This window comes from Pseudoliparis swirei, chromosome 24 (genome assembly GCF_029220125.1).
Source record: "Pseudoliparis swirei isolate HS2019 ecotype Mariana Trench chromosome 24, NWPU_hadal_v1, whole genome shotgun sequence".
Classification (NCBI taxonomy): Eukaryota; Metazoa; Chordata; class Actinopteri; order Perciformes; family Liparidae; genus Pseudoliparis; species Pseudoliparis swirei.
The window spans coordinates 24,052,588-24,077,115 of NC_079411.1; the positions used below are offsets into that span (position 1 = coordinate 24,052,588).

The 24,528-nt window shown below is 41.2% G+C and overlaps 1 protein-coding gene across 1 annotated transcript; it reads left to right on the forward strand.

The window, feature by feature from the left end:
- The first annotated feature begins 4,953 nt into the window (after positions 1–4,953).
- cplx2a (complexin 2a) lies at positions 4,954–23,956 on the forward strand. Its single transcript, XM_056409426.1, has 4 exons — positions 4,954–5,171; positions 6,663–6,747; positions 20,217–20,398; positions 22,206–23,956. The coding sequence occupies exons 2-4, from the start codon at positions 6,717–6,719 to the stop codon at positions 22,395–22,397; spliced, it is 405 nt and encodes a 134-aa protein (XP_056265401.1). The 5' UTR covers positions 4,954–5,171; positions 6,663–6,716; the 3' UTR covers positions 22,398–23,956.
- The last annotated feature ends 572 nt before the right edge of the window (positions 23,957–24,528 follow it).

Sequence of the window (24,528 nt, forward strand, 5' to 3'; positions counted from 1 at the left end):
AGTCCTCTCTCAACAACACAGGCTGGAGCCAAAACAACTCTCCCTCCCAAGCCAAAAACGGCCCTCCAAGCACCCACATTACGTCACGTCCTCCTGACCTCGGATTGGCGCTCGTCTGCTCCATCTCCCCACCCCTTCTCCCAGGACGGGGCCCTCGGTCCCCTCCGTCCCCCTCTCTCACTCAGTGCGTTTACATGCATTCGAATAACTGGCTTAGTCGGACTGAAATCGAATTATCCGTTTCATGTAAACACCTTTGTTCGACTATGTGCGGTCCGACTACGATCCGATTAATACCCCTGGATAACTCGATCCGATCCGGTTGATAATTCGACTATCGCGGCATGTAACGGTGAATTGGATTAGGAACTGGATCTTGCGTCTTTGCGCATGCTTGAGATCCCGCCGGCCTCCTCCTCCCTCCCTCCCATGTCGTGACCCGGAAGTCGAAAGAGACGATAAGTTGTCACTATTAACATTATGCAAGAATAGTAGAGGGATGTAGCTTCGCCTTGCTCTCTGTTCGCTATCTTTCTCGAAATGTTGATGTTGTTGTTGTTGGTTGTTGTTGGTGGTGAAGAGGTCAAGCGGAAATGGCTGTATCACCACGAGTTGTAATGAAAACAGCGCCACCTATCGTATCGGATATGACATGCTTTCAAAGGCCAATGATTCGAATTACTCACTGCCATGTATATTGAGATAATAGCAGATGACCCAAAAGATAGCAGAGTCCGACTAAAGCAAGATTCGAATTATACCATCATGTAAACGCACTGATTGTAACAATACCATAACAAGTCTGAATGTTGGGTTTGTGTGAGGCGCATACCTAAACTTTGAGGAGCAGACATAATATTTCTTATCAGACACATATTCCATCTGCTATGTGATGTTATTCTGAATTTGCAAGAACTTGAACAAAACAGTCTCTTTAATAATTCAGATTTATACTAACAGAGCAAGTCCAGCCGCCATGTTTGTATTATGACCAAGAACGGACAAACTAAACATTGGCTCTAGCGCCAGCTTGCTCTTTGTGATTGATGTTGTTGTTGTGTATTTTATTCAGTCAATCATTGCAATACAATACAATATTATTCGATATAATATAAAAATAGAAAGCCTGAAAAGGTATAGGTAGAATCAAAAAAATGCGTATATATTCCTATCCTAAATTATTAGAATCAAATAAATCAGAAAATGTATATTAAAAAAAGAAGAGGAAAAAAAGCTTGTTCTTTGTCAGCCCAACTATCTTTTATGTCCAGAGGTGACTGCTACATGAGAGACTGTAGTAATGAAGCTCATGCATGAAAAACACATTTCAGTTTTTTTTAATCCTCTGTGGGAAAGATTTAAACAAAAAATGATATTAGTTGAAACATCACTGACAACATACTGTAGGCACCAATCCGGCAAATAGGTCTGATGTTATGCGGCCAATGACGGGCAGCTGTGAGTGAATACATTCAAAAGGATCTTGAAAGGATTTCAAAAGGCCTTTCTCTGACGATCTACTGATGCACACACCTAAATCGCTGCCTTTTTGCTACGTCCTGCCTCGAGAAATGGCACAGAGTTGCCGTCCTGAGACATAATCCACCTTTCATTGGACTGCAGCGGTGCCGTGAGGCAGATGTTCAGTATCCAATGCTCAATTGTATTTCAACGCCGGTGCCTTGTTGTCCCGGGGGCAACAGCTTCTGCAGATCAGAAGCAGATTAAGTATTTCCACAACCGCCACATGCACATGGAGAAGGAAGTTGTTATGCACATGAGTGGAGTTGCCCTAATTTAAGACCAAAGTAAAGGGCATAGTTGTTAGTAGTAGTAGTAGTAGTAGCTGTCTTTCACTGATCTCTAACTGTTGGTCATATTCCACCCTCCTTCATAGAGAATATTTCTGCATTGCAAAACATTCACAAGGATTTTGTGCTAGTTTTGAAGAGAGCTATAAATACAGCGCCACAGCTGTGTTTTCATGTGACAGCAATGCTATGTTAATGTTCCCCTCTTTTAAGTGTCATGCAGTCCCCGTGGAGTTCTGCCATACATATTTTGGTATAAAATGCTCATGCGGTTTTCAAATGGCATTCAATGTAAGTGTCTGTGTGTTTCACAGGTTGCTATACAGCATCGGCGTAGGCCGATTCAGTCTAATCACTGTATGTCCATTCCAGTAGCTCGGGCACATAATGGTAACTTTCTTCTATTTTGGCACATATTTATGGTGACTCATCATCTGGACGCAGGCCACATGCTGACATGTGGACAATTAAAACAAAATACAAGGATTTGAACTCCTGTTGTGAGACTCAAAAAGGCTCAACAAACAAATGAACACACAGATATCATGTTACATAGAGAGACAGCGCAGCACAGGGCGCCCGATACCTGGGCCTGTTTGGATATTGTGATATTCAAAATGAGAATTGTCCACAGAAGTAAGTGAAATGTAGAGAGAAAATCATAATTAACAATAGCGCAGATATGGAAAATATTTTATTAAAGCGCTTATTAGGGTGTTAAGAAATTGGATTTCACTGTGCATGATGTTGTTGTATCATGTGTATTACTTGTTTCATGCTGCCAGTATGGCATAACTGTAGAGACAGGTGTGGAAATACACAGATAGAGGAGAATATTATTTTTGCTCACGCTCAGCCTTGAAACAATATCATGGATATGGTTCAAGAGCAAAAAGTGGCCAACCTCTGAACATACAATCAGGAGACTATAAATCATAGGCTCATAAAAATAAAACACACTCCACTGTAGAGATGGTCGACAGTTAGAGCAATAAAACAGCAGAGTGTGTGTGTGTGTGTGTGTGTGTGTGTGTTTGTGTTTGTGTGCATGAGAATGCACTCTGCAGTTACTTTCAAGCGTTTCTAGGCTGTAAACAAGGTGATGGATGCTGGTGCCGGGGTGTGTTGAGTGGACACAGCCTCCTGCATCTTGATTAATTGATGGGAGATACAGCATTAAGCTTCCCTCGGTCATCTGTGTGCTCCTTGCACGCCTGCCTCACCATGTGTGGTATATGTGGCGATGAGGATGAAAAAGAGGGACATTGGAAACACTTTCAGGGGCAGGGAAGGATTATTTCAGAGCTAATGGCTTTGTCTCATTCAGAAACAAGGTTAGCTGGAAGTGATGATATGATACTACATTCTTTGTTCCCTTATAGTTGTTCTTTACATTGCACTATGTCATTAGCCTTAACACCTCTTGCTACCTCCAGCATATCAGGTCTACGGCCCGTCTGGCCTTCAACTGCATAATGGCATTCAGAGAGATGTATACTGAAGGGAGAGACTCAAAATAACCACAAATAAACATAAAAAAACTACAAAGAGACACCAAAGGACTACAAGGACACAACATGACTACAAAGAAACCCAGAACAACAATGAAGGGATAGAAAAAGACTACAAAGAGATGTAAAATAAATCCAAAGGGACACAACATTGACTACAAAGAGACGCAAAGCGTCTACGAAGAGACTCAAAATAACTACAAAGACACACAAAGCATCTACAAAGAAAACCTCAACAAAAAGAGGATAAACAACAATAAAGTCTGTGTGTCTTGCTCCTCTGTTGCAGCAGTGGTGGGGCCCATTGCCCCATAATCCAGCGGCTGTGGCATTATGTGCTGCTGCAGACTCTTCTCCAGCTTGCCAAGGACATATTTTCAAGGGACTGTTGAGTTGACATTACACCAGTAGATTCCTTCTCTGCCAGCATGAAATAAAATACAAAGGTCCCAAATATTTCAAGGACTGGATCGTATTTCCCCAAAATGTGAACACTGTCTTTCCAGGCCTTTAAAAAAAATTATAACTATTGAAGAGCCTTGTTGTCATCACGTTTGATTGCTGAAGATTTGACAACAGAAATGATGATATCAGTGAACACATTTTACTTGATGCCACTCCCTTTCACTGACTAGGTATCCTTGTTCAAAGCATAACACAATAGAAAAGCATGAACTGAGTAAAACAATGGAACAGAATAGAGAAGCGTTGTTTGCATCTTTCAGCTCTCTGTCTTGGTCTAACAGCCTGCCACTTTGTTGTTTAGGTTACTAATCACCTTAACCTTATATTTCCAGCAGCAGAAGGCAGAACAGAAGAAAATCTGCGATAAACGCCTCTGTACGTTATGTGCTATAGGCACCAAACAGCAGTCGGACACATAGTGGAGCCTTTTAGCAGCTAAAGAGACAGATGTTTCCCTTCGGAGTTGGTGGAGACCAAAAACAGAGCTAAACGGAGACTTATTGGACTCTAGTTAATGCTAATGATACTCTGTATTAATAGGGCTGCTTTAAACCTCTTTATTATTTACATTGAACACTACAAATAATATATTTAATATGTTTAAGGTAGTGTATGCAAGTGTTTTTTTTCTCCATTTATTTAGTGCCTTTTATTAAGTGCCTTTTATATATATATATATATATATATATATGTATATATATATACAGTATATCTGTTTATATGTAGATATATATGTATATTATAAATATATATTTATATATATATATAGAGAGAGAGAGGGAGAGAGAATATATATATATATATATATATATACATATTTATATACATATACATATATATTCTCTATATATATGTTCTTTATATAATAATACTCATATGCCTTGGGCTCAGTGAACGGTGCACTAATGAGTTAGGAACTGTGAGGATATGAAGGGAAATCTTGTGAAATGCTGATTGGTTGTTATTCGTTCATATTGCCTTCTATTATGAACCCAAGCAATTAGCACGATTATATGACCTATCAAAGTACTTTTAATGTTTCCTTTAAGTAGAAATGATGATAAAAAATGAATAAAATGGAACTGTCACTTGGGTGATATTGCATTCGTGAGCTCCCTCCCTCCCCCTCTCTCCCTCTGCATGCTCTCATCTCGTCCTGCAGGAATATACTCTCTTCCTCCGCCGCCGCAGCCCGACTCTGACACAACCGGCATGTCTGCAAACTGAGATCCGCGCAGGAAGACACCATCCCTCCTTTTTAAGACGCACAACTTGTGTTTTCCTTCTCCCCGCTGCAAGCAGAAGACGCGCAGGGTGGTTATAACACTGCGACGAGGCTCATTTCATTCGGAGGGATAACGACTTGGAGGAGGATCGACACAAGGTAAAGGAAGACGAGCGACGTTCGCGCGTGTGTGTGTGTGTGTGTGTGTGTGTGTCTTTTACTGTACGGGACCAGGCTCGCGCGCTTGGTAAAAAAAAAGATGCTGATGCGTCCATATTCTTCGACACCGTAAAGGCAACGCGTTGGCTTCAGTGCGTGCGTCTCTGAGCCGGTGGGTGCAGTCATTTGAAGGGGGGGGGGGGGGGTCGTACTGTACGGTACTGTAATTGTGCCGAAACGCTGCACCGCACCAGGAGCTTTGAGTGAATACTGTAAGGGTTCATGTGAGGGGAAACTAATGCTGCTGCTGCAGATGAGGATGAGGAGGATGAGGATGATGATGATGATGATGAGGAAGGAACCAGGAAATTCATTTGAGGACGTTGCGCTGGTGCAGATTTGACTTTGGGGGCGAATGGAAACGACTCAAGGACGAAACAGCGTTATAATAACGAGTGCAGCAAGTTTTCCAGGAGGATGTTTTTTCCCCTTGTAGTCGGCTGTGCCGCAATGGCAGAGGGATGCTGTAAAATGCAGCAAAACTAGCCGCGAGGTTGTTATGTCGTAAAACAAAAATTATATATATATTTTTTAAATGCAAAGAAAAATGTCGATTTAGCAGCAGTCGGTCTTCCGCTCTGCAACTCCCATGTCTGAGAATATTAATTAATTAATTACCTATATTATATATTTAAAACACAAAAAAAGCACTCTTAGGTCCGTAAACTCCCAATTGAGTACATTAAAGATAACGTTCATGCAATTTGTCATGTAAGGTTATTATAAAATGCTGATTGATTCTCTTTAAAGACGAATGTCATTTATTATAGTGATATCAAAAGGAATAAAATGCTATAATGCTCAAAACAAACTCACAAACGAGAAGTGTAAGACCTTGAAGAAAAGAATAGCATCTTTACAAAAACAAGGTGTTTTTTTCTCGGCCATGTCCTGCCCTTGCCGTGAAGCTCTCCTGGGCCCATGCAGTGACACAAACCATGCCTCATCTTTGACCTCTGCGTCTGCTTTTTTGTCTGGGAGTTATTTCCAAGAGGGAACCATGAAAGGCAGCGTCAGCATAAATCACGACATAAAGATATAGTGGAGGTTGTAAAATCGAGGGCGCGGGTACCTCGACGAAACTCGGGACACAGTGTTGCACCGGAGCATAAAGCCATCTTAACCCAATTTAGTCACTCTTTCAGTTCTTTAGATGAAAACTCATCTTTCTAAGGAGTTCTAATCTAATTAAGATATTGTGAGTATCTTAAAAGTAAAAAAGAGCGTCTTTGTCCTTTGCAAAACAAAAATCTCCGTCTGGAGGTCGTTTCTTGTTCCGCATTGAGCCTCATGAGCATCATCATCACCATCATCCTCCCCCATCCCATCAAACACTTGTATGAAGAAAAAAAAAACCAGTGGAAGGAAACTACATGTCCCAACATGGTATTCATGCAGTCATAGCTTGTGTATTCTGTCCCCTGGCTATAGGTCTGTCCCCGATAACCTGACCACTGAAGGAAGAGAACACAGAACTGCTTCATCATGAATTTTGTCATGAAAGCCGCGATGGGAGGTGAGTAGTCTGCCGGGCTGGAGGTTGATTTAACAGCACTGCAGTGTCGAGGATTTAAAGGGTTGTTCCGCAGCAAAGGCAGGAGTGCACTAGTAGTTACTGAGTTGATATAATCCATCCTGCACCAAAGTCCTGACTTCAAACAAGAGTTGCGCATTCTCTCTCTCTCTCTCTCTCCCTCTCTCCATCTTTTAAAAACCTCTCAGGGCAGGGCATGACATCCTGTTGGCCAAGTCTCAGCCCGTTATAACGCGATATGTTCAAGATTATGGGAAACTGTTGATCCTTTGTTGCTCTGCATTTCTGCCTTTGTAGAAAACATGTCTTTATGACCAGTGATTCCCTAAAAGCGTGACACGTCTGTAAAGGAGGTTAGGATATATGAAAAGACCTGCTGCTGCTGCAGCGGTCCTATTTCATCTGCAGCACTATGTCTTTTCATGCTCTAATACTGTACCAGAAATGTGATAAAACATTTTTTTGTACCTTTTCAGGAATGCAGCAGCTTTATTTCTTAGCTTGATCTTCACACATTTTTAGTTTGCACGATAGAATTTGCACAGGCAGCATTTTCCTCTCATCTTAAAAATGTGGTGAAAACATGAAAATCATCCCGAAATTTGAGTTATTAGAGTTTCACATTCATTTAATAACCAGACATTTGTTGCTTTCCAAGACAACTGTTGCCGTCTTTTTAAGGCAAGAGAAATAGAGAAGGGGTATTTTGCCAAGAACTATGACGAACATTTTTTTTTTTTTAAAGACTTTTGTCCTTTAAAGCCTTCAGATATTATCTGTTAGAATATTATCCGAGCTATTATTTGCCCCTTAATTAGTCCTCATTGTGGCCCTGTAATTCATCTGCCTTGTCGGCTATAGCTTCAAGGGGAAAGGCAGGACAGTGGCTCCGGTAGTTGTAATGCAGCAGTCGCACACACACACACACACACACACACTGGTCAGTCATGCAGAATGCTGAGCTGTTGCCGTCGAGGTTACAGAGGTGTTGGACAGTTACAGTTGGGATGTGGACTTGTAGCCGCCCCTCATCGGGATGCAGAAGACGACGGCCCTGCCTCGTTCTGCATCGTGTCTGTCCTATGAATTCTTAAAATCAACTGCATTGCATTAGATGTTTTTTTTTTTTCTCACTCAGCTTGCGGACTTTGGGAATAGATTTGACAGAGTGGGAGTTTGGCTGTATGCGCATCTGAGCACTGCAGGTGCTGTGAGATGTTCTATATTGGATAGGAAGAGAGGGTGTGTACTGCATACTTAGAGGTATAGATTTTTTTCGTGTGTGAGAGAGAAAGATGTGAGATAAGAAAGGGTGCAAGAAAGAGAATTGTGAATGATGTGCGTCTGTGCGTCTAATAATCAATATATATACTGTATATATATATATGGGTGATTAGGCCATTCTGCTGCCGGTGTCTTTGGTTGTGGGCCGTGTTTACTGATGGGGAATCAGTGAATTATTTTCAATCATATGTTTGCAAAAATGCTGACAATGCACTGGACACTCCTCTAGGGGCAACAAATCAGATAATGAAAAAAAACTAGCAAGCAGGTAATCGATCTCCTCAGCCATCAATCTGATGTCCAGTGCCAGTCAGTCAATACATCGATATTAGGGAAATGTGTTTTGCTCAATATAGGCTGCAGTATTGAGCGGACCCGAGTCTCAGTCCACTAAGTCTGAGAGGTCTAAGCTGCTAACCACAAAACCATCACACGCCTGATTCTGGCTGGGGACGGTTGTTGCTTCAGAACGGTTTATTGACTTTCTCTTCACACATTTCTGTTCTTGCTTCACTGTCATCTATATGCCTAATAAAGGAGAAAAATAAAAAGATGAACATGTGTTTATTCTGCCTCTACCCAGCGATAATGTTGCTGAGCAGTGTAGATGGCAATGTTGGTTGGTCGGTCCAAAAAACAAACAAACACAAAAAAACTACGAAAGTGCTTGATTAGGCAACGCAAATAGCTAAACAGCTAAATTAAATATAATATAAATTTGATGGAAGAAATATTCCGTACAAACGTGACACCTACAGCAGTGTCTTGTTTGTTTGTTTCTTACCAAAGCAAACGTAACCCATGACAGTTTCCTTCAAAACGTAATTCACAATGCAGTTTCGTTGTGCGGCCACGTCGTTTGAAGGAGACGGGGCTGAACATGTTGCGTGGACGTTCGTGTGTCCCAGAGGACGGGTCCTCATTACTTTGGAGGTCCCCTGTAGAGCCACTGTGAGGTTGATATTTCGGTCTTTGAGTAAAATATCTCAACAACCTTTGGATGTGTTTCTGTTAAATAAATTGCACACTAGTACACACTTTCATGTCCCCCTCAGGATGAATTATAATGACTTTGGTAATCCCCTGATATTTTGTCTGTAGCACCATTATCAGGGCAACATTTCCACCAAACAACCTTGCCTCAACAGATTTGGGTTCAGTGCTAATTTGCAAATGTTAGATGGTTATTAATACGTTACACTTTACAGCCAATAGCCTCACAGAATCGCCAGTGTGGCTCTAGACTCTGAATCTGCATCTGATGTCTTGTTAAAAACTGGTTTTGAAAACCTCTTCAAACAACTTGAATGAAATAATTGATACAACCTCCTTAAGAGATGACAACTGAATGCATCAAGCCATGTTTTTGTTTCACTCTGAAACTACTGGGGACCAGATCTTATAGCTGGTATCTTGCTCCTTTCCGTCCTGAGATGGTTTTGCTTCTTGTTTGGATGTGGATTTGCTTTTGTCCGCCACTGAGTGTTTTAATGAGTACGATAGGTGATAAGTGTGTAGGGATGAGAATTGATAAGATTTTAACGATTCCGATACCTTATCGATTCCTGCTTATCGATTCGATTCCTTATCGATTCTTTTATCGATTCTTATTGGGCAAGGGGTGAAAAAAAGAGCACAAACGGGTTTATTTACATTAATTTTCTTTTATATAATTTTCTATAATTATACAGTATGTATACATACACATTTACATTTTTTTAAATAACCAAAAACATTTATACATATTCTTCTTGAACTTAAAATAAAACTTACATAACTTAAATAAAATGTATTCTGTTTAATTTAAACATGTTCCGAGAAATTACAGTGCTCCTTCCTTTTTTTTAAAGGGTATATGAACTGAGCTGCTGAAAATGAAACTAGCAGTGGCAAATACCAAGTGTGCAACCATCAATTGTATGGATCATCAACAATTTTTGTGCAGAATAATAAGCATGTCTGCTTTCTCCGGGAGGATACGCGATCTCTCAGGACTTATTGTGTCTCCAGCCGTGGAGAACACTCTCTCAGATGGGGTGGAGGATGCCTGAACACAAAGATATGAGGAGGTGTACAAGACGTGCTGTAGCCTGTGACCCAGACAGACGACCAGCCTCTGAACCGGTCTGACTCTGAACCTCATCAGCTAAATTGGATGGCAATGGAGATTATTTATATCGTGAAAGCTGGTTTACACAATGAAACAAATGGCACTAACAAAATCGCTGAATTTGCTGAGCTGACATAAAGCCACATTAAGAGGGGAGGCAAACACTACCTCGCCTCAATGTAGGGTGACAATGGAAGATTCTATAGCTAAACTAGCGTAGCTATATGCTAAGTTTAATAATGGATTAAAAATCGATATGCTCAGTTTAATAATGGGTTAACACGATAACGCGAACGTTTGCTGATAACACACGCCCTCCAATAATTAATACCGTTACGATCAAACATTTCTCAAAACTGGACTTTCAATCCAAACGTGAAGTGATCAATAATGGGAGACCAATGCCGGAGCTCAAATGTCTGCTTCAAACGAAGGGACAGAAGATAACTTGATCGACTCCACACAATAAAGGCAAATTGCTTCACACAGTGAGTGGTTGTGATCACTTTGGAGGAGTTTACCTCGGACCAGTGGTCCCCAAACTACGGCCCGGCGCCTCCACATTTGGACCGGCCCCCTGAACAATACCAGAGACGCGTTCCGATTTATTATTTTTTTCACCTGGCCCGCTGCCGTTGAGATTGCAGTGAGACGCGGAGAAAATGTGGAGTGATGCTCTTCGCAACAAAACATCTTTGATGGGACGCGCAGCGCTCACAGCGAGTGGCGGGCGCAGCGCTCAGCCGTAATGCGCGCACACGGGTGAGCGCATTCTCACCTCACGCGAGCACTTTTTGTCGTGTGAAATAGAGCCAAACTTTAGAACGCCTCTGCCTAGTTGCCATGTTTGTGTAACCCCTGTGAGATGTCTCCTGGTCAATGAATCTCCCTGGAGCTGGGCAGGCTGGTAGCAACTGTTTATTCTCTGCATTCACACAAAGGGACAGAGGACGTTGTCAGCTTCTGTGGGCAACGGCGCGTGCTCCGCTCTCTGGAGGAATCCCGAGTCACTCTTGTTACCCATTTAAATACAGTCACATTAAATAATATACAAAACAGTGAACTAAAGAAACAGTGATCGTATAGTGGATTGACACTGTCTTTCTTAACTAATTAATTATTCATATTTACAACAATTCAATAACAAAGTAATAATAACAACTCACTCATTAATAACACACTCATTAACAACACACTGTAACATACCTGCATTCACACAAAGGGACAGAGGACGTTGTCAGCTTCTGTGGGCAACGGCGCGTGCTCCGCTCTAGAGAGACGGAGCCACGTTCGTGTTAGCTAGGTTAGCTACTATTAAACATTAATGACTGGCGACGAAACATATAAAGCAAATACATAACCTAATGAAAACATGACGAATACAATCTAAGACAATTACTAAACAAACAAATAAAGCCAGCTCACTTTACATTCACTATTCCTATCTATTACCCCGATATAGCCCACAGACACATTCAGACAGACGTTACCTCTTGGGGAATCCCGAGTCACTCTGGGGATCCCCCACAATCCCTTGCATCTTGTTATGAAGTGCAAGTGCACCTGAACCACAGCAGGTGGCGTAAATTCCATTTTAGCTGGATTTAATGCAGACCAGATTGACTATGTTACATTTGCTGCAGTCTGAAGAAGAAACTAAAAAAGTTCGCGCATGCGCAACGCCACAGAGGACCGTTAGCAGAACCGTTAAAGAATTTGGCTGACGATTCCAAACAATCGGTTCACTGGGAATCGGTTCTAAAACAGAACCGGTTCTCGATTCCCATCCCTATAAGTGCGTGGACGAGTCCCTGTGAAAGAGAGGATGCCACCAGTGCATAAACCAATCCTCCAAGGCTTCTTCGGTTATAGATACTTGGAAAAAAACAGAGCGACGCTTAACTGCGGTGAATCAGCACGACTCAAATCCAGATACATCTGCAGACTTCAGATGTCTGTTGGATGTTCTTCTCCGCAGCGGCCATCTTTGCTCCTTACTCCTGAATACATCGCCTTACAAGCCAGAGAAAGCTTTTAATCTGAGAAGTTTTCAGTTAAATTGTATCCACTTCTTAACAGCAACGCGTTGAACCTCTCACATTCAGACATATGTGAATTATAATGATGTAGATATTCAGCTCCAAATGGGAGTTACATACTTCTTACTTGGATGCATTAAAATCTAGTGAATTTGAAATGTTTTCTTTGAAGGTGACTTCAAGAACCTGTCACACCACTTTTCAGAAATGCATTTGACATCAACTGGGAATTCTTGTTATTGTGATTTATTTTCATGAATTCTGAATGTTTTACAGGATTTGGCCCTGCTCTTTTGTACACCCAACATTTTGACCAACAGTTATACATTAGATATGATTCCACCCCTAATTTTTTGCTTTTTTTGCTTATATTAGTAAGCAATTTTGATGAATTTAATTTGTATTTTTCCAGTATAGTCACATTGAGAATTGAGATTTTAAAAGTCCTTGCTAAGGCGGTAGCTTATAATAAATACCAGTGCACCTTGCTATCATTAACAGACTCAGACACACAAGCAACACACTGTTGGGACCTTTTTAATGAATCCCGCCCCCAGGAACAGAGGGAGACAAACTTATTACTGCTGATGCAAGCAACAACTGAATAGTATTGACTTCGATGAGGGAGTTTTGAAATGAAAATATCCTGTATTCTGCTTCACTGTACACTTAGGATGATCATCAACCAATCCCAGCAGGGTCGTTATTTGGGAGCCATGAAGCAGCGAGGGCCTCACACAGCTCTTCCACCCAACTTTAGATTCTTAGTTTAGTTTCCTTGTGCATTGATTAATTCTGCTCCTGAGAGCTACAGTGCTGACTCGGTACTTCTCAACTAAAAGCGGAAGTTAGTTGGACAGAATACGGAACTGTTCAGTCAGGCAGACATTAGTCCTGAGGGATGAAGCTCTATCAAACCATGAAGACCTCAGGCACAAGTGACAGTTTGACTACATCAGCAGAAAGTCAGTGCTACACAGCTAATACGTGAATGGTGAGGGTTATTACAGAAATAATACACATTTAACTGTTGCATTAAGTCTCATTGTGTGGTTTGAGAATCTGCTACAGGAATAAAGAGAGTCTGCCAAACACTAACTGTACTGAAATATACATTTAATTTAATTTCAAGACATACTGGTAAATTCAATATCATGAAAATATGCCAAGAATACTGCCTTTTTATTTATTAATGTAGAAATGCATCTAATTTGGATATCTGCTGGATTGAATTACACTTTACATCGCCATTCAGGACGCTACTGTGGGGTGTATGTGGGGTACAATGGAGTTCAAAGGAATTCTGTTTATTAATTTTTTTAGCATAAACAGTTTAATCGGAATTGGATCATGGCGACCAGTCTTTTTGTTCATGGTGGATTTACTCATGATACATTGAATTATACGACAATTTGATGATGTTTAGAAGCCATTCAAGTTGCACCTTTGATTGAGTGACTTGACTTAAAAAAAGATGGGAGCCAGTTCTCATTGTACACATCTAAATGAAGATAAGATTAGATAATCCTTTATTAGTCCCACAGTGGGGAGCTTTTAGGATCACAGCAGCAGGTGGACATTAGAGCATTAATAAAAACAGGGTTCCCCAAACTTTTTCCTGTGAGGTGCCACATAACTTTTCCCTTCTCTGATGGGGGCCGGGGTCAGTTTGGAACAGAACAAATTTGACGATCGCAGGGGTGCCTAAATGTAAACATTTATTGTTTTCCAGAAAGCCACACATAACCAAATATGAATAACCCTTTCCGGGATCTTCACAGAAAAAAAAGTCAGGAAATAAATAACACTATTTATGAAATAAATAATAACCAAATACCCCTCTCGTGTTCTTCACAGAAAAAAGTCTAGGATTTGCGTGACCAGACTGAAAAAAGAAAAACTAGTTTGGGGACCACTGAATAAAAATAAAAGATAAAAATAAAACACAAAACACAATAACAATACTAAATACTAAATATACAGAGGAAACAAAATATATACACAAGGCAGTAACAAGATACAGAATAAAATAGGATCATTGACTCACTCAGTGGTAAAATGTATGTGCTCTCTGGATCAGACACTTGGCTAGTTAGTACTGTGGATACTTAAAATAGCTCACGGTGTCTTCATCCTGACTGAAGCTTTTCGGCAGTTGACAGTGTTTTTCTTTTTTCTTTTCATTTTGCAAAACGATGGTTTTGCCTCCAAAAAAAGTCTTTTTGAAAAGCTTGTCGCTGCTCGTGACCCCACCAGCTCGATGTGGAGCTTTGTCTTTCAGTAGCTGCTCACCCGGGATCACATACAGCACTGACAAACAAGCTAATGCTACTTTGACATGATATTGAAAGGCAGCTGACTGTCGTCTCGTTTTTTATTTTCACAATATTTATTTATACTCCAACCTAACTTCACGTGCATTTGAATATCCGTCGACACGAATGTCAGCAAGTACATCGGTGGGTGACATTTTCAGTGGATGGGTGCGACAAAGCTGTGTGATTTGAGGTGATAGGAAAACAGAAGACACCTTCAGATGTTCTTCTTTCACCTCGTCTCCTCAAATAACAGATAATCCCATTTAGCAGCGCTCTAATATGATTGGCTGAGAGAATCAGGCCTTCGCTGCTGACACAGACACGCTCCCCCATCTTCTTCTTATGCGCCACTCAAGCAAATCAGATTCAGTTCATCAACTTGACCTTGAGCTCCACATAGAGTGCACGTGCGTGTGCGCATGTGTGTGTGTGTGTGTGTCTACGCATGTGTGTTTGACAGTATGTGCAGATCTCATAAATAATGCATTCAACCATCAAAGTCTTGAATAGTGTGAGAGGAACTGAATAAGAGAGGGAAGGTCATTTGTATTAGAAACATTCAGCTGTCTATTACCTTTCTTTTTGACATGCATGAATATACAGTAAACCAATTTCTCACCCCGCCACGTTTTTTTCCTGCCGTTAAATAAGCTGTATTGAGACAATGTCTACCTAGATATTCACACTAATCCGCTTTCCCACCACATTTTGGATTTAGAGAGGGGGGGATTTGCCTCCAGAACCTGGAGTGGTAAAGGAGGAGATAAGCGCAGTGTATCTGATCCTAAAGTTCAAGCACAGGGAGCGCCAGCTAAGGTTAGTCCTATTTCCTCCTTTCCCACCGAGACTTTGAAATTTAACAAAGATTTAGCAAAGCGCCATCAGAAGGGAAAGGATTAGAGAGATACCACCTTTTAACAGCAAAGAAATGTCCAAGTATCCAAAAACAGAATCTTGGTATAACTTTACTTCTGCTGTTAAAGTAACCGGAGATAAAAGAAAATTTAATTTGGCATGAGGTGAAAATACCTTAACCCAGGGATCGGTTTAATCTCTGAGATGATCTGCTTGTCTGACAGCATGCTGTGTGAGATGAGCAGTGTTGCAGCTCACAGTCAGCCCCTTAACATCCTATTTTATTTTAAGTCAGCTGACTTGATTGGCATGATGGAGAATTTCCCCCTAAAGTGCCTCTTTGTCTTTGCTGATTTTGACTCATCTCATATCATGTGGAGAAGAAGAAGGCTAAAGGCCAACCTGTCAGCCTTCCATTACCGGCTTTTATTAGCTTACATATTGAATGTCGTTCCGACTACAACAGCCTCACGGAGTATGCAGGGACAAAGTGTCGACACACTTCATTCAAACACCCAGCTCGACAGAGTTTATGTGACGCCGAGGAGCTTAATAGAGTCATTGTGGTTCGAGAGGACATCGCGGTTTCTCTAGAGCGGCTCACAAAGCATGCGATGAGATCATTGCTCAATATAACTCGACGCTTTGTCTCTTTTAGCATCCTCTTTTTTTCTTCATTTCTTTTCAACATTTAAACGAAGACAATCTGGATGCGCTAATATGATTTTTGTGAAACTAGACCAAGTTTGTTTTGGTTTGGCAGTTAGAGGAGGTTCTGGAGGGCTTTTATTCTGGGACGTGGATGGGAGTCTTTTGACAAAGAGGCTGAGCGGATAGTGAGTCATTGCATTCAATAGCAGTGTTGACACTGAATGTGTTGAAGATATTCCAGTATAAGATCATAAACTGATCCCAAAATAGGGATGCACCCATCACACGTATTCACTCCTGATGCAGAAAGCTGGGTTTTGGGTGTCGGCCGATAATGAGTGTTTCATTAATACGCTGTGTGCAGCTGGAAGTAATCATTCTGTGTGAGACAACATCCGGCTTGACTGAAACATCGCTTTCCTAACCTTGTAAAACTAAATGTTACAAATATATATATTTTTTTATAAATGTAAAAATATTTATAAATGTATTGAAATGTAAAACAAATAAAAAATGTAAATAAATAAATTCTAGACCTGGTAAACAAAATCTCCAAAATTACAAATCAAGTGTATACCTTTTTAATGCAGCCACAAATTGGTCAAAACTTAAACAGAGATTCAAATTCCATTAAGTGATGTTTATAAATGAAGAATTGCACTGAGCAGCCCCATTGTCCCTGATACCCGAGCCAGGTATATCAGTCAGTATCGGCCTGACATCTGATATTGGTGGTGGTGTCGTGCCTCTCAATCCTGAATCCTGTCTGCAGTAGGGTGCGAGAAATTGATGCATATGAACATCACACCTCATCCTGATGTTCACCGTTTGAGCAGGCTCATTGTTTTGCTGACTAAATCCGAAGAAAAGGAGCCTATCGATGAACGCCATTTGTCAGCTGCCAACTCAGATTCCTAATTGGCCCTTTTTTAATCCCTGTGGCGGTGTCTTCTTACATCAGCAGCTGACAGGAAAGAAACGTGGATGCGAACTGTTTCCGAGCAACGCAGTTAAGATAAAAACACACACCGCATACTGTCCGTATGTATGTATGGCGAGTGGCGATTCAAGTTCAGTGTAACACTTGAGCTAGGATACGAGCCACTACTGTACATGACCATGACCATACACACACACACACACACACACACACACACACTATAATCCGCAGATTCAAACACACATGAGAAGTAATTGCTCAACCACTCATGCGTGAGACCCGAAAATGGAACAAAGCAATTATTTATATCCACACGCGCGGATAAAGGGAGACCCACTGTATGTGCTCTTTAGCTCTCTTTCGAACCATCTTCCTCTCACGCATACAAACAAACAAACAAACAAAGGAGTGCATCATGGTCGGGTGGATTTTGCTTTGTCAGCCTCTCTGTGCTCGTCCAATGCTGATACAGCAATATCACTGTTTACTTTGGATTTATTTCAGCTTTTCAGTCTCATCCGTCTCTTTCACTCGAATCAGAGTGGCTCATTAATGTGCCTGATCTATTGTCATATTTATTTTCTATGCCATATTTGGTGCTGAGCCCTGATTGCTGGGGCGTGGTCGATACAATACATCAGAAGTCTCTCGTGGCGGCCATCTTCTTTGTCTCCTCAGCCCGGTTGTTTGGCTGCGTATTTATTACAAGCTATGGATGTGCAACATCGAACAAAGAATGAAGTATGAGTAACTCATTCATATTAAAGCTGCTTACCCAGTGCATATGACAAAGTGCCCAACACATCCTCCTGTTGGTGTCCATATGGACTGTGTGTGCCCCTAAAGTTCAAATGAAATATCTCTCGATGGCGCCTCAAATCTTTGCATGAAGCATTAATACGTTTAGTTTCTCGTCCATGTAAATGACCAATCAAATCTCGGCTTTTTAACCATATTTGCAATATTGCGGCATACATTTTAATAAATTGTTCTGAAGGTCAGCGCGTTACCATCTACTGCTGTAGCGTTTCCAATATTCGGAGTTGGCTAATAGACCGAAACACTTGGTGGTAATTCCCAAGTCGAGTACCATTCAAGTTTAGAGAATTAGCACCACCAAATGTGTATAGATCGATAAACCATAAAGCAGAAGAAGAGGCTGCAATGAGATGACGTAATTAATAAAGTGTCAATGGTTTGAGAATTAGTATTATGTATTTAACAGATGAGATTTGCTCTTCCTTCAGATCTTTTGTTGGAAAAAGTAAAAGAAATAAGGGATGGCAACTTTAAATTACTACTTGCTAATTAGAATTTTTTTTATATATTATGATTTTAAAAGATATGTCATAGTCATCAGTATATATATATATATATATATGAATATATATAAATACTTATGAACAAGAGCTCCTAAAATGGGAACTCGTGATTGCACCTCGGTCCCGTCTTTTAGAGCCTGCAGTTATCCTGATTGCTTTTTATTTCTTTTACTACCCTTTCTTTTCCTCCTTCGTTGCTCTTGCACTCATCCCGTCCCACTTCATTCTCTCCTGTCTTTTAACTCTCCCCATTTTGCGGCACTTTGTTTTCTTTATGTTGATGAGTGTAAAATAGGAACGAAACCGGGGGCAGCTGCAGACTGAAGGAGGACGCCGTCTTTCTTTCTTTCTCTCCTCAGATACCCCTTGTCTGCCGTCAACTCTCCCATTCATTCTTTATCACTCTTTTCCTTTCCTTCCCTCCTTCCATGTATTCATCCGTCACACTCTCTCCCTCTCTGCTACCACAGGAGCCGCTTGGTAATCCCACTAACTGGAACAGCTCAGCTAATACAGTCGGACTCAATAGCTTCTGACAGATTCTCTCCCTCGCCTCATGCTCTTGTTTTTTCTAAGTATGTCTTGTTTTGTCACCAAATGTTGCGGTACACTGACTCTCGTATCTCCCGTTTCCTCATTTTCTCTCCTCTTTTTTTCCCCTCCACTACTTATCTGCTCCCGTGTTTGCCAAAATCCTTCAGACCTTTGGCGTTTCTCTTTTCTCTTGATGCTTGTGGACAGCTCATTCGGGTTTTGCCAAGCTCGGCATTTTTTCTGGTATCACAAGGCATTATTTCACGGGATGTGCAGCTCCTGCAGCGACAGTAAGAAGGCCTGCGTACGACATATTCCAGGGCGTGTGCCCTGTTGTGTGAAAGTCATATTCATAGCGTCCGTCGCTTGACCTCCAGTTAGCAAACTATCCGAGCTGAACAGCTTCCACTGTGGACACCAAGGTCAGGTCTTCAGGGCTGTTTGTGGAAATGGGGGGGGGGGGGGGGTGTTAATGATTAATGAATGAGTTTAGATTCCATAAAGACGTAAGCATTACAAACGGTGATGAATTCAATTTAAATTGCAGATATATTTCCAGCATACTTAGGAGAAACAAACGGCATGTAGATCTTGTTTAGACATCAATTTAACAGAACACATTATGAGCTCCAAGAAATACATCAATTTGTGAAATACATCTTCATAAAATGTTTTGGGTTGTTAGTCAAAACAAGTAAACCGTTATATGGTTTTAAAGGCTGCCAACATCCACTGTGAAACATATATCTTCAATAATAAAAAGCAGATATTGTATTCTACATACTAGCTTAAGAGGGAAATCTATTAATAACTCACTCACCTTTAACAAAATAAAACACAACTTAAACACAACGCAACTAAATGAGCACGCAAGTCGTATCACTAGAAACACACTGAACAAGCAGGGGAATAATAAATAGATAATGATAATGTTAATAAATGCCATGAAATTAAAAAATAAATGTGATGAAATTAAAATGTAGCCTGTCCCCAATTGCAACAACACTGCAAGGCAGCCCATCTTAATATCATAGCGCTGTGGGGAATATAAAGAAAACAGATTGGGCAAACTAAAATAACGATGTACGTGTCACAGGAAGAAGACAACCAAGTGATTTCAGCAACAAGATGTGAAAATAGCAATTTCCACACGTCCTTGGGGAACAAGGAATTTGATAATTTCTTTGGAATGAAAATGGACAAAGTTATGAAACTTGACATCAAACTATATTTAATTGTTGGCCCAGTGCAGCAGTTTTCCTCAGGCTTGAGATTTGTAAACTGATGCAATAAGTCACAGAAGTCCATGATGTCATCCGACTTCTCTTCTGCATCGTGGTCCCCGAGGCCGCTTGTCCTTATGTCTCATACTTTTATCTTTTTCTCTCTCTTTCTCAGGAGGTCCTCCTGATGTGGGCAAGATGCTGGGTGGGGAGGAGAAGAAGGAGGAGGACCCCGACGCAGCCCAGAAGGAGGAGGAGCGACAGGAGGCTCTGAGGCAGCAGGAGGACGAGAGGAAGGGCAAATATGCCAAGATGGAGGCTGAGAGGGAAAGCATGAGGCAAGGCATCAGAGATAAGGTATAATGGCCGTATGCTGTATAATAACCTCATGACTGATTTAAATACTAATGAGGTTGTCTTAAGTGTCTCTTAGTCCGGAAAACAACCACTAAACTGTAAAATGGCGTAAAATCCATGTGGGAATTGACTTTGGATGCTATCCTGTCCTTTTATGTTCCAGCTTTTAAGGGTTTCTCATCTTGGCTGCCTGACAGCAAAGTCCTGTGTTTGAAATAGAATACCACCAGACTATTTTTGTTTGCTTTCATGTAATGTTAAAATAGATCAGTAGGAGACCAGGAAGAAGAAATGAGGAACCATGAAGAAGAAATTAGAATTTAAAAGGTTGGCTCAGCGAGGACTGCATTACCAAAACAGCTCAAATCTGAATTATTGTTCAGGAAACGGATCCAATTGTTCAGCACGACCGTAACAACATCATGTCAAATGTCCAATATGATCTTTCACTGTGTAGGTTTTGTATTTGTTTTTTTCTTCTTTTGCATTTCCTGTCAAAAACAATTACGTCCCGTAATGACTTTTCCATCCTGAACCAGCGCTCGTATGATTTTAATGTCTACAGTAAGTGTAGGTAGACAGGCAGTCTGTGGCTGGGGCCGGTCTGAGGGGAATGCTGTGATTCAGCGGGATAAAAAGCAGCACTCTTCCCCTGGCTCCTCACCTCCTCAATTCCATTCAACTATATCCCCGAGGGGAATATAGAGCAAGGAACGGCTCCCAGAGTGCTCGTTACTCAGTGGTTCCTCTCAGCTTCCTCCGCAGCCTTGTCCCGTTGTGCCACATAGTGCGAGAAACGTCCTTATTGTGGCTGTTTCATCTAGATGTTGGGGAATAGAATGACGTTATTAACCGTTTCGGGTGGCGTCAGTTTCCAAAGCTGGTGGGATTTTTGTGCCTTTTTCGAACAAATATATTGCAAGTTTCATTTAAACGTGCACTGAAAAGCAGCAACCCATCCACCCGATTTCGACATATTCCATAGCTTTGCTGAAAGACAGACGGGAACAAGAGGAAGACAACGATGAAGGGTTAGCAGCTGCTCAAATTACAGGAAAACAGGAAAAGGCTCCACGAGATGAGTGTATCTTAACGTTCAGTCGGATATGAACGGATGAGTAGCAGTGCATGAGCATAATGTCGTATTCATATTTTAATGGAGTTATCATAATTACGATTTACCACCTCACATCCACAAATGAGTCCCAAATGAGTGGCTATTACAAGCACAACAAAAAGCTAATTTAATTAAATACATTTATTAAATTTAGCTTTACATGGTTAATATGCAGTATTTTTTAACCATGCATTAACACACACACACACACACACACACGTACACAATTCAATCCGTATTAGATCCCATGCTCACGAGGCTTCAAGCAGACATGTTGGACTCAGCAGGAATGGGTGTCAAGTTTTTCGAGGGCAGAGGGCGACTCAATTCCTACAGCTGCAATCAAAGATGTTTTTGGCCTCTTGAACCCCGCAGCAGCAGCTAAAGCATCAAAGGAACCGCACTGGGACGCACGGCAGTTGTTGGCGCAGTGACCATAGTAGAAACAAAAGGTCACGTGACTCACAAAATAGAAGGGAGAAAAATAAGAAAAATATTGAAGACATTCAGAAATAACATATCTAGAAGAACCAATCACCAAATCACGAAATGTAAAATTTACAAAGGAAGATGAATCAGCTTTAAAGAAAACATGACTGACATTTGTGTTACTGCATTGTAGATGTGCATTTCCTTTGCACCCTTCATTCTTTTTAACTTTGACATATTATTTCTGTGTTGGGCCAACAGTACGGCTTGAAAAAGCGCGAGGAGGCCGAGGCCGAGGCAGCCGCCGCCGCAGAGGAGTCTGCAGAGGGCAGCTTGACCCGACCCAAGAAGCTCGTGCCGGCCGGCTGCGGCGACGAGGAGGAGGAGGAGAGCATCATGGACACAGTGATGAAGTACCTGCCGGGCCCACTGCAAGACTTGCTGAAGAAGTAGGCTGGCTCGCTAGCTCATGCTAACGTTATCTAGCTCAGTTTATAGGCTACATTCACAAAGTTGGCTCAGATCCAGGGTCCCACCCTCCGACCCCACCCACCTACCCACATCATGACGGATGTGAACATTGCTTCGTGGGCTATGTTAAAAAACAACAGGAAATTTGATGGTGGGGAAAGGAGTCAGGTGTGGAGCAGCAGTGTGAATGGCAGCCATTAGACTAAGCTAGGCTGACCCGAGGGTCAAGGCGAACGTTAGCTGCGTTAACCTCGAGAAGCTGACCGCAAGCAGAGAGGCTAAAAAACACAATGTTAGATGGTTTAGCCTTCTAGTCTGAGACGTTTTAAACTCCCCTTTCGCTCCTCTGCTGAGCTCTCTTGCAGCACTGAAAAATAGTCCCCTAGTCCACCATGGCGTTCACTCAATTTGTACATAAATAAATGAATACATTACAAGCCTGAAGGTGGGCAAACAATCATAATATATTATATACAAATGATTATATTAACTGTGTGTCTGTCTCTTGGAGAAAAAAAAAGGAAAAAAAAGATGTGATAACTTGATAAGCCATATTTTAAAAAGGAAATGTAGAGACTTCTGTCGTGTGCTCCTAAAGCTTCTGTTCTGTGTTGTTGGACCATGTCTGAAACTTATGTAAACATTTTTTTGCACACAGTGTGACACTTCCTCCGTCAGATCGATTGTCTATCTCCCATACACATAAGTGTAATAACATTCATGTAGTGTAGTGTTTAAAAATGTTTGTACTCCCCTTGTTCAGTGCGTCTCCTTCTTACGTCGTGCATGCCATTTGTCTCGACACGTTTGTTGTGTGAATATCTACAAGCTCACCCCCCCCCCCCCGCCCCTTCTTTCTTCTCTTCTTTATCATGCAAAAAATATTAAGGCAATAACTCCTAAGTTTGAGTGTGTTTTCACTTCCATGCAGATATAATCGTTAATAATATCAGTAATGGAAAAAAATATGTGTAAGCATTCAGGAAATTTCATTTACAGGTTTGCAGGGTTTTCTTTTTTGTTGTCTCATTGTTTTTCGATAAAGAATGACCGTGTAGCCGTTCATACAACAGCCAAAACCTTAAGCTTTCAGCCATAAAACCAGAACCTACAATATATATATGATATAGATATATACTATTACTATCAGGATCTATATTAGGGAGAGATTTCTGAATGAATCTGTATGAATAAAGAGGCAACATGAGTTTTATAATAAGCAGTATAAACTTGAAGGTGGACTACAAGTCTGGGTTTTGCATCATGTGAAGAATGACACCACCCTCCTTCTAACACACTCACACACACACACACACACACACACACACACACACACACACACACACACACATGCAGTGAGTTTGGCTCCTGGTTCAGTTACACAGAAAACCCAGAAACGAAGGGATGCTTGATTCAGTTCTTCTTGTTGGTTTCGATGTGCGAATGAGCCGCGTGGAATACCATTGAGCAATAAAGGATTACCATGTATGTTTCTGCCTGAGATTCAATAAAAACTTAAAACCTTGTTCACAGACATTAAACATGCGTCGTCTTCTGTCCTCTGGGATGTGCGGTTGGCTTCAGAACAGAGGTGAAGTCGAGATGGGATCACACCAGCCTTCATTTTCATCTCAACTACACACCTATAAAGTGTCATATATATTCGGCAAGGTTGAGATGTTATCTGGCGACACACAGACAGAAATAGAAACAACTGGCAGGCGGGAAGCTGCTTCTGTATAGAAGGTGTCTCCAGTACCACATGGTGCCAGGATGACTCACTCACAAGGTGAATCTTAATTTTGTATATTTGAAACCACACATATTGCTTTATAGGTATTGTTATTGTCTTCTATTGTCAAGTAATCTGGTTAATTTTGTAGACAAATAAATGTTTAAATGAATTCCTAAGTAAATTTGAAACACCAACGTATGGTTTAGTTGTTATGTAATGTAATGTAGGTTGACTGTGGGTCAGCAGGTCCGTCTTTCAATCAGGGGATTGGCGGTTCAATCCCCGCCTTAGTCGATGTGTCCTTGAGCAAGACACTTAACCCTGAATTGCTCCCGGTAGCTGTGTGTATGAATGTAACATGATTGTAAGTCACTTTGG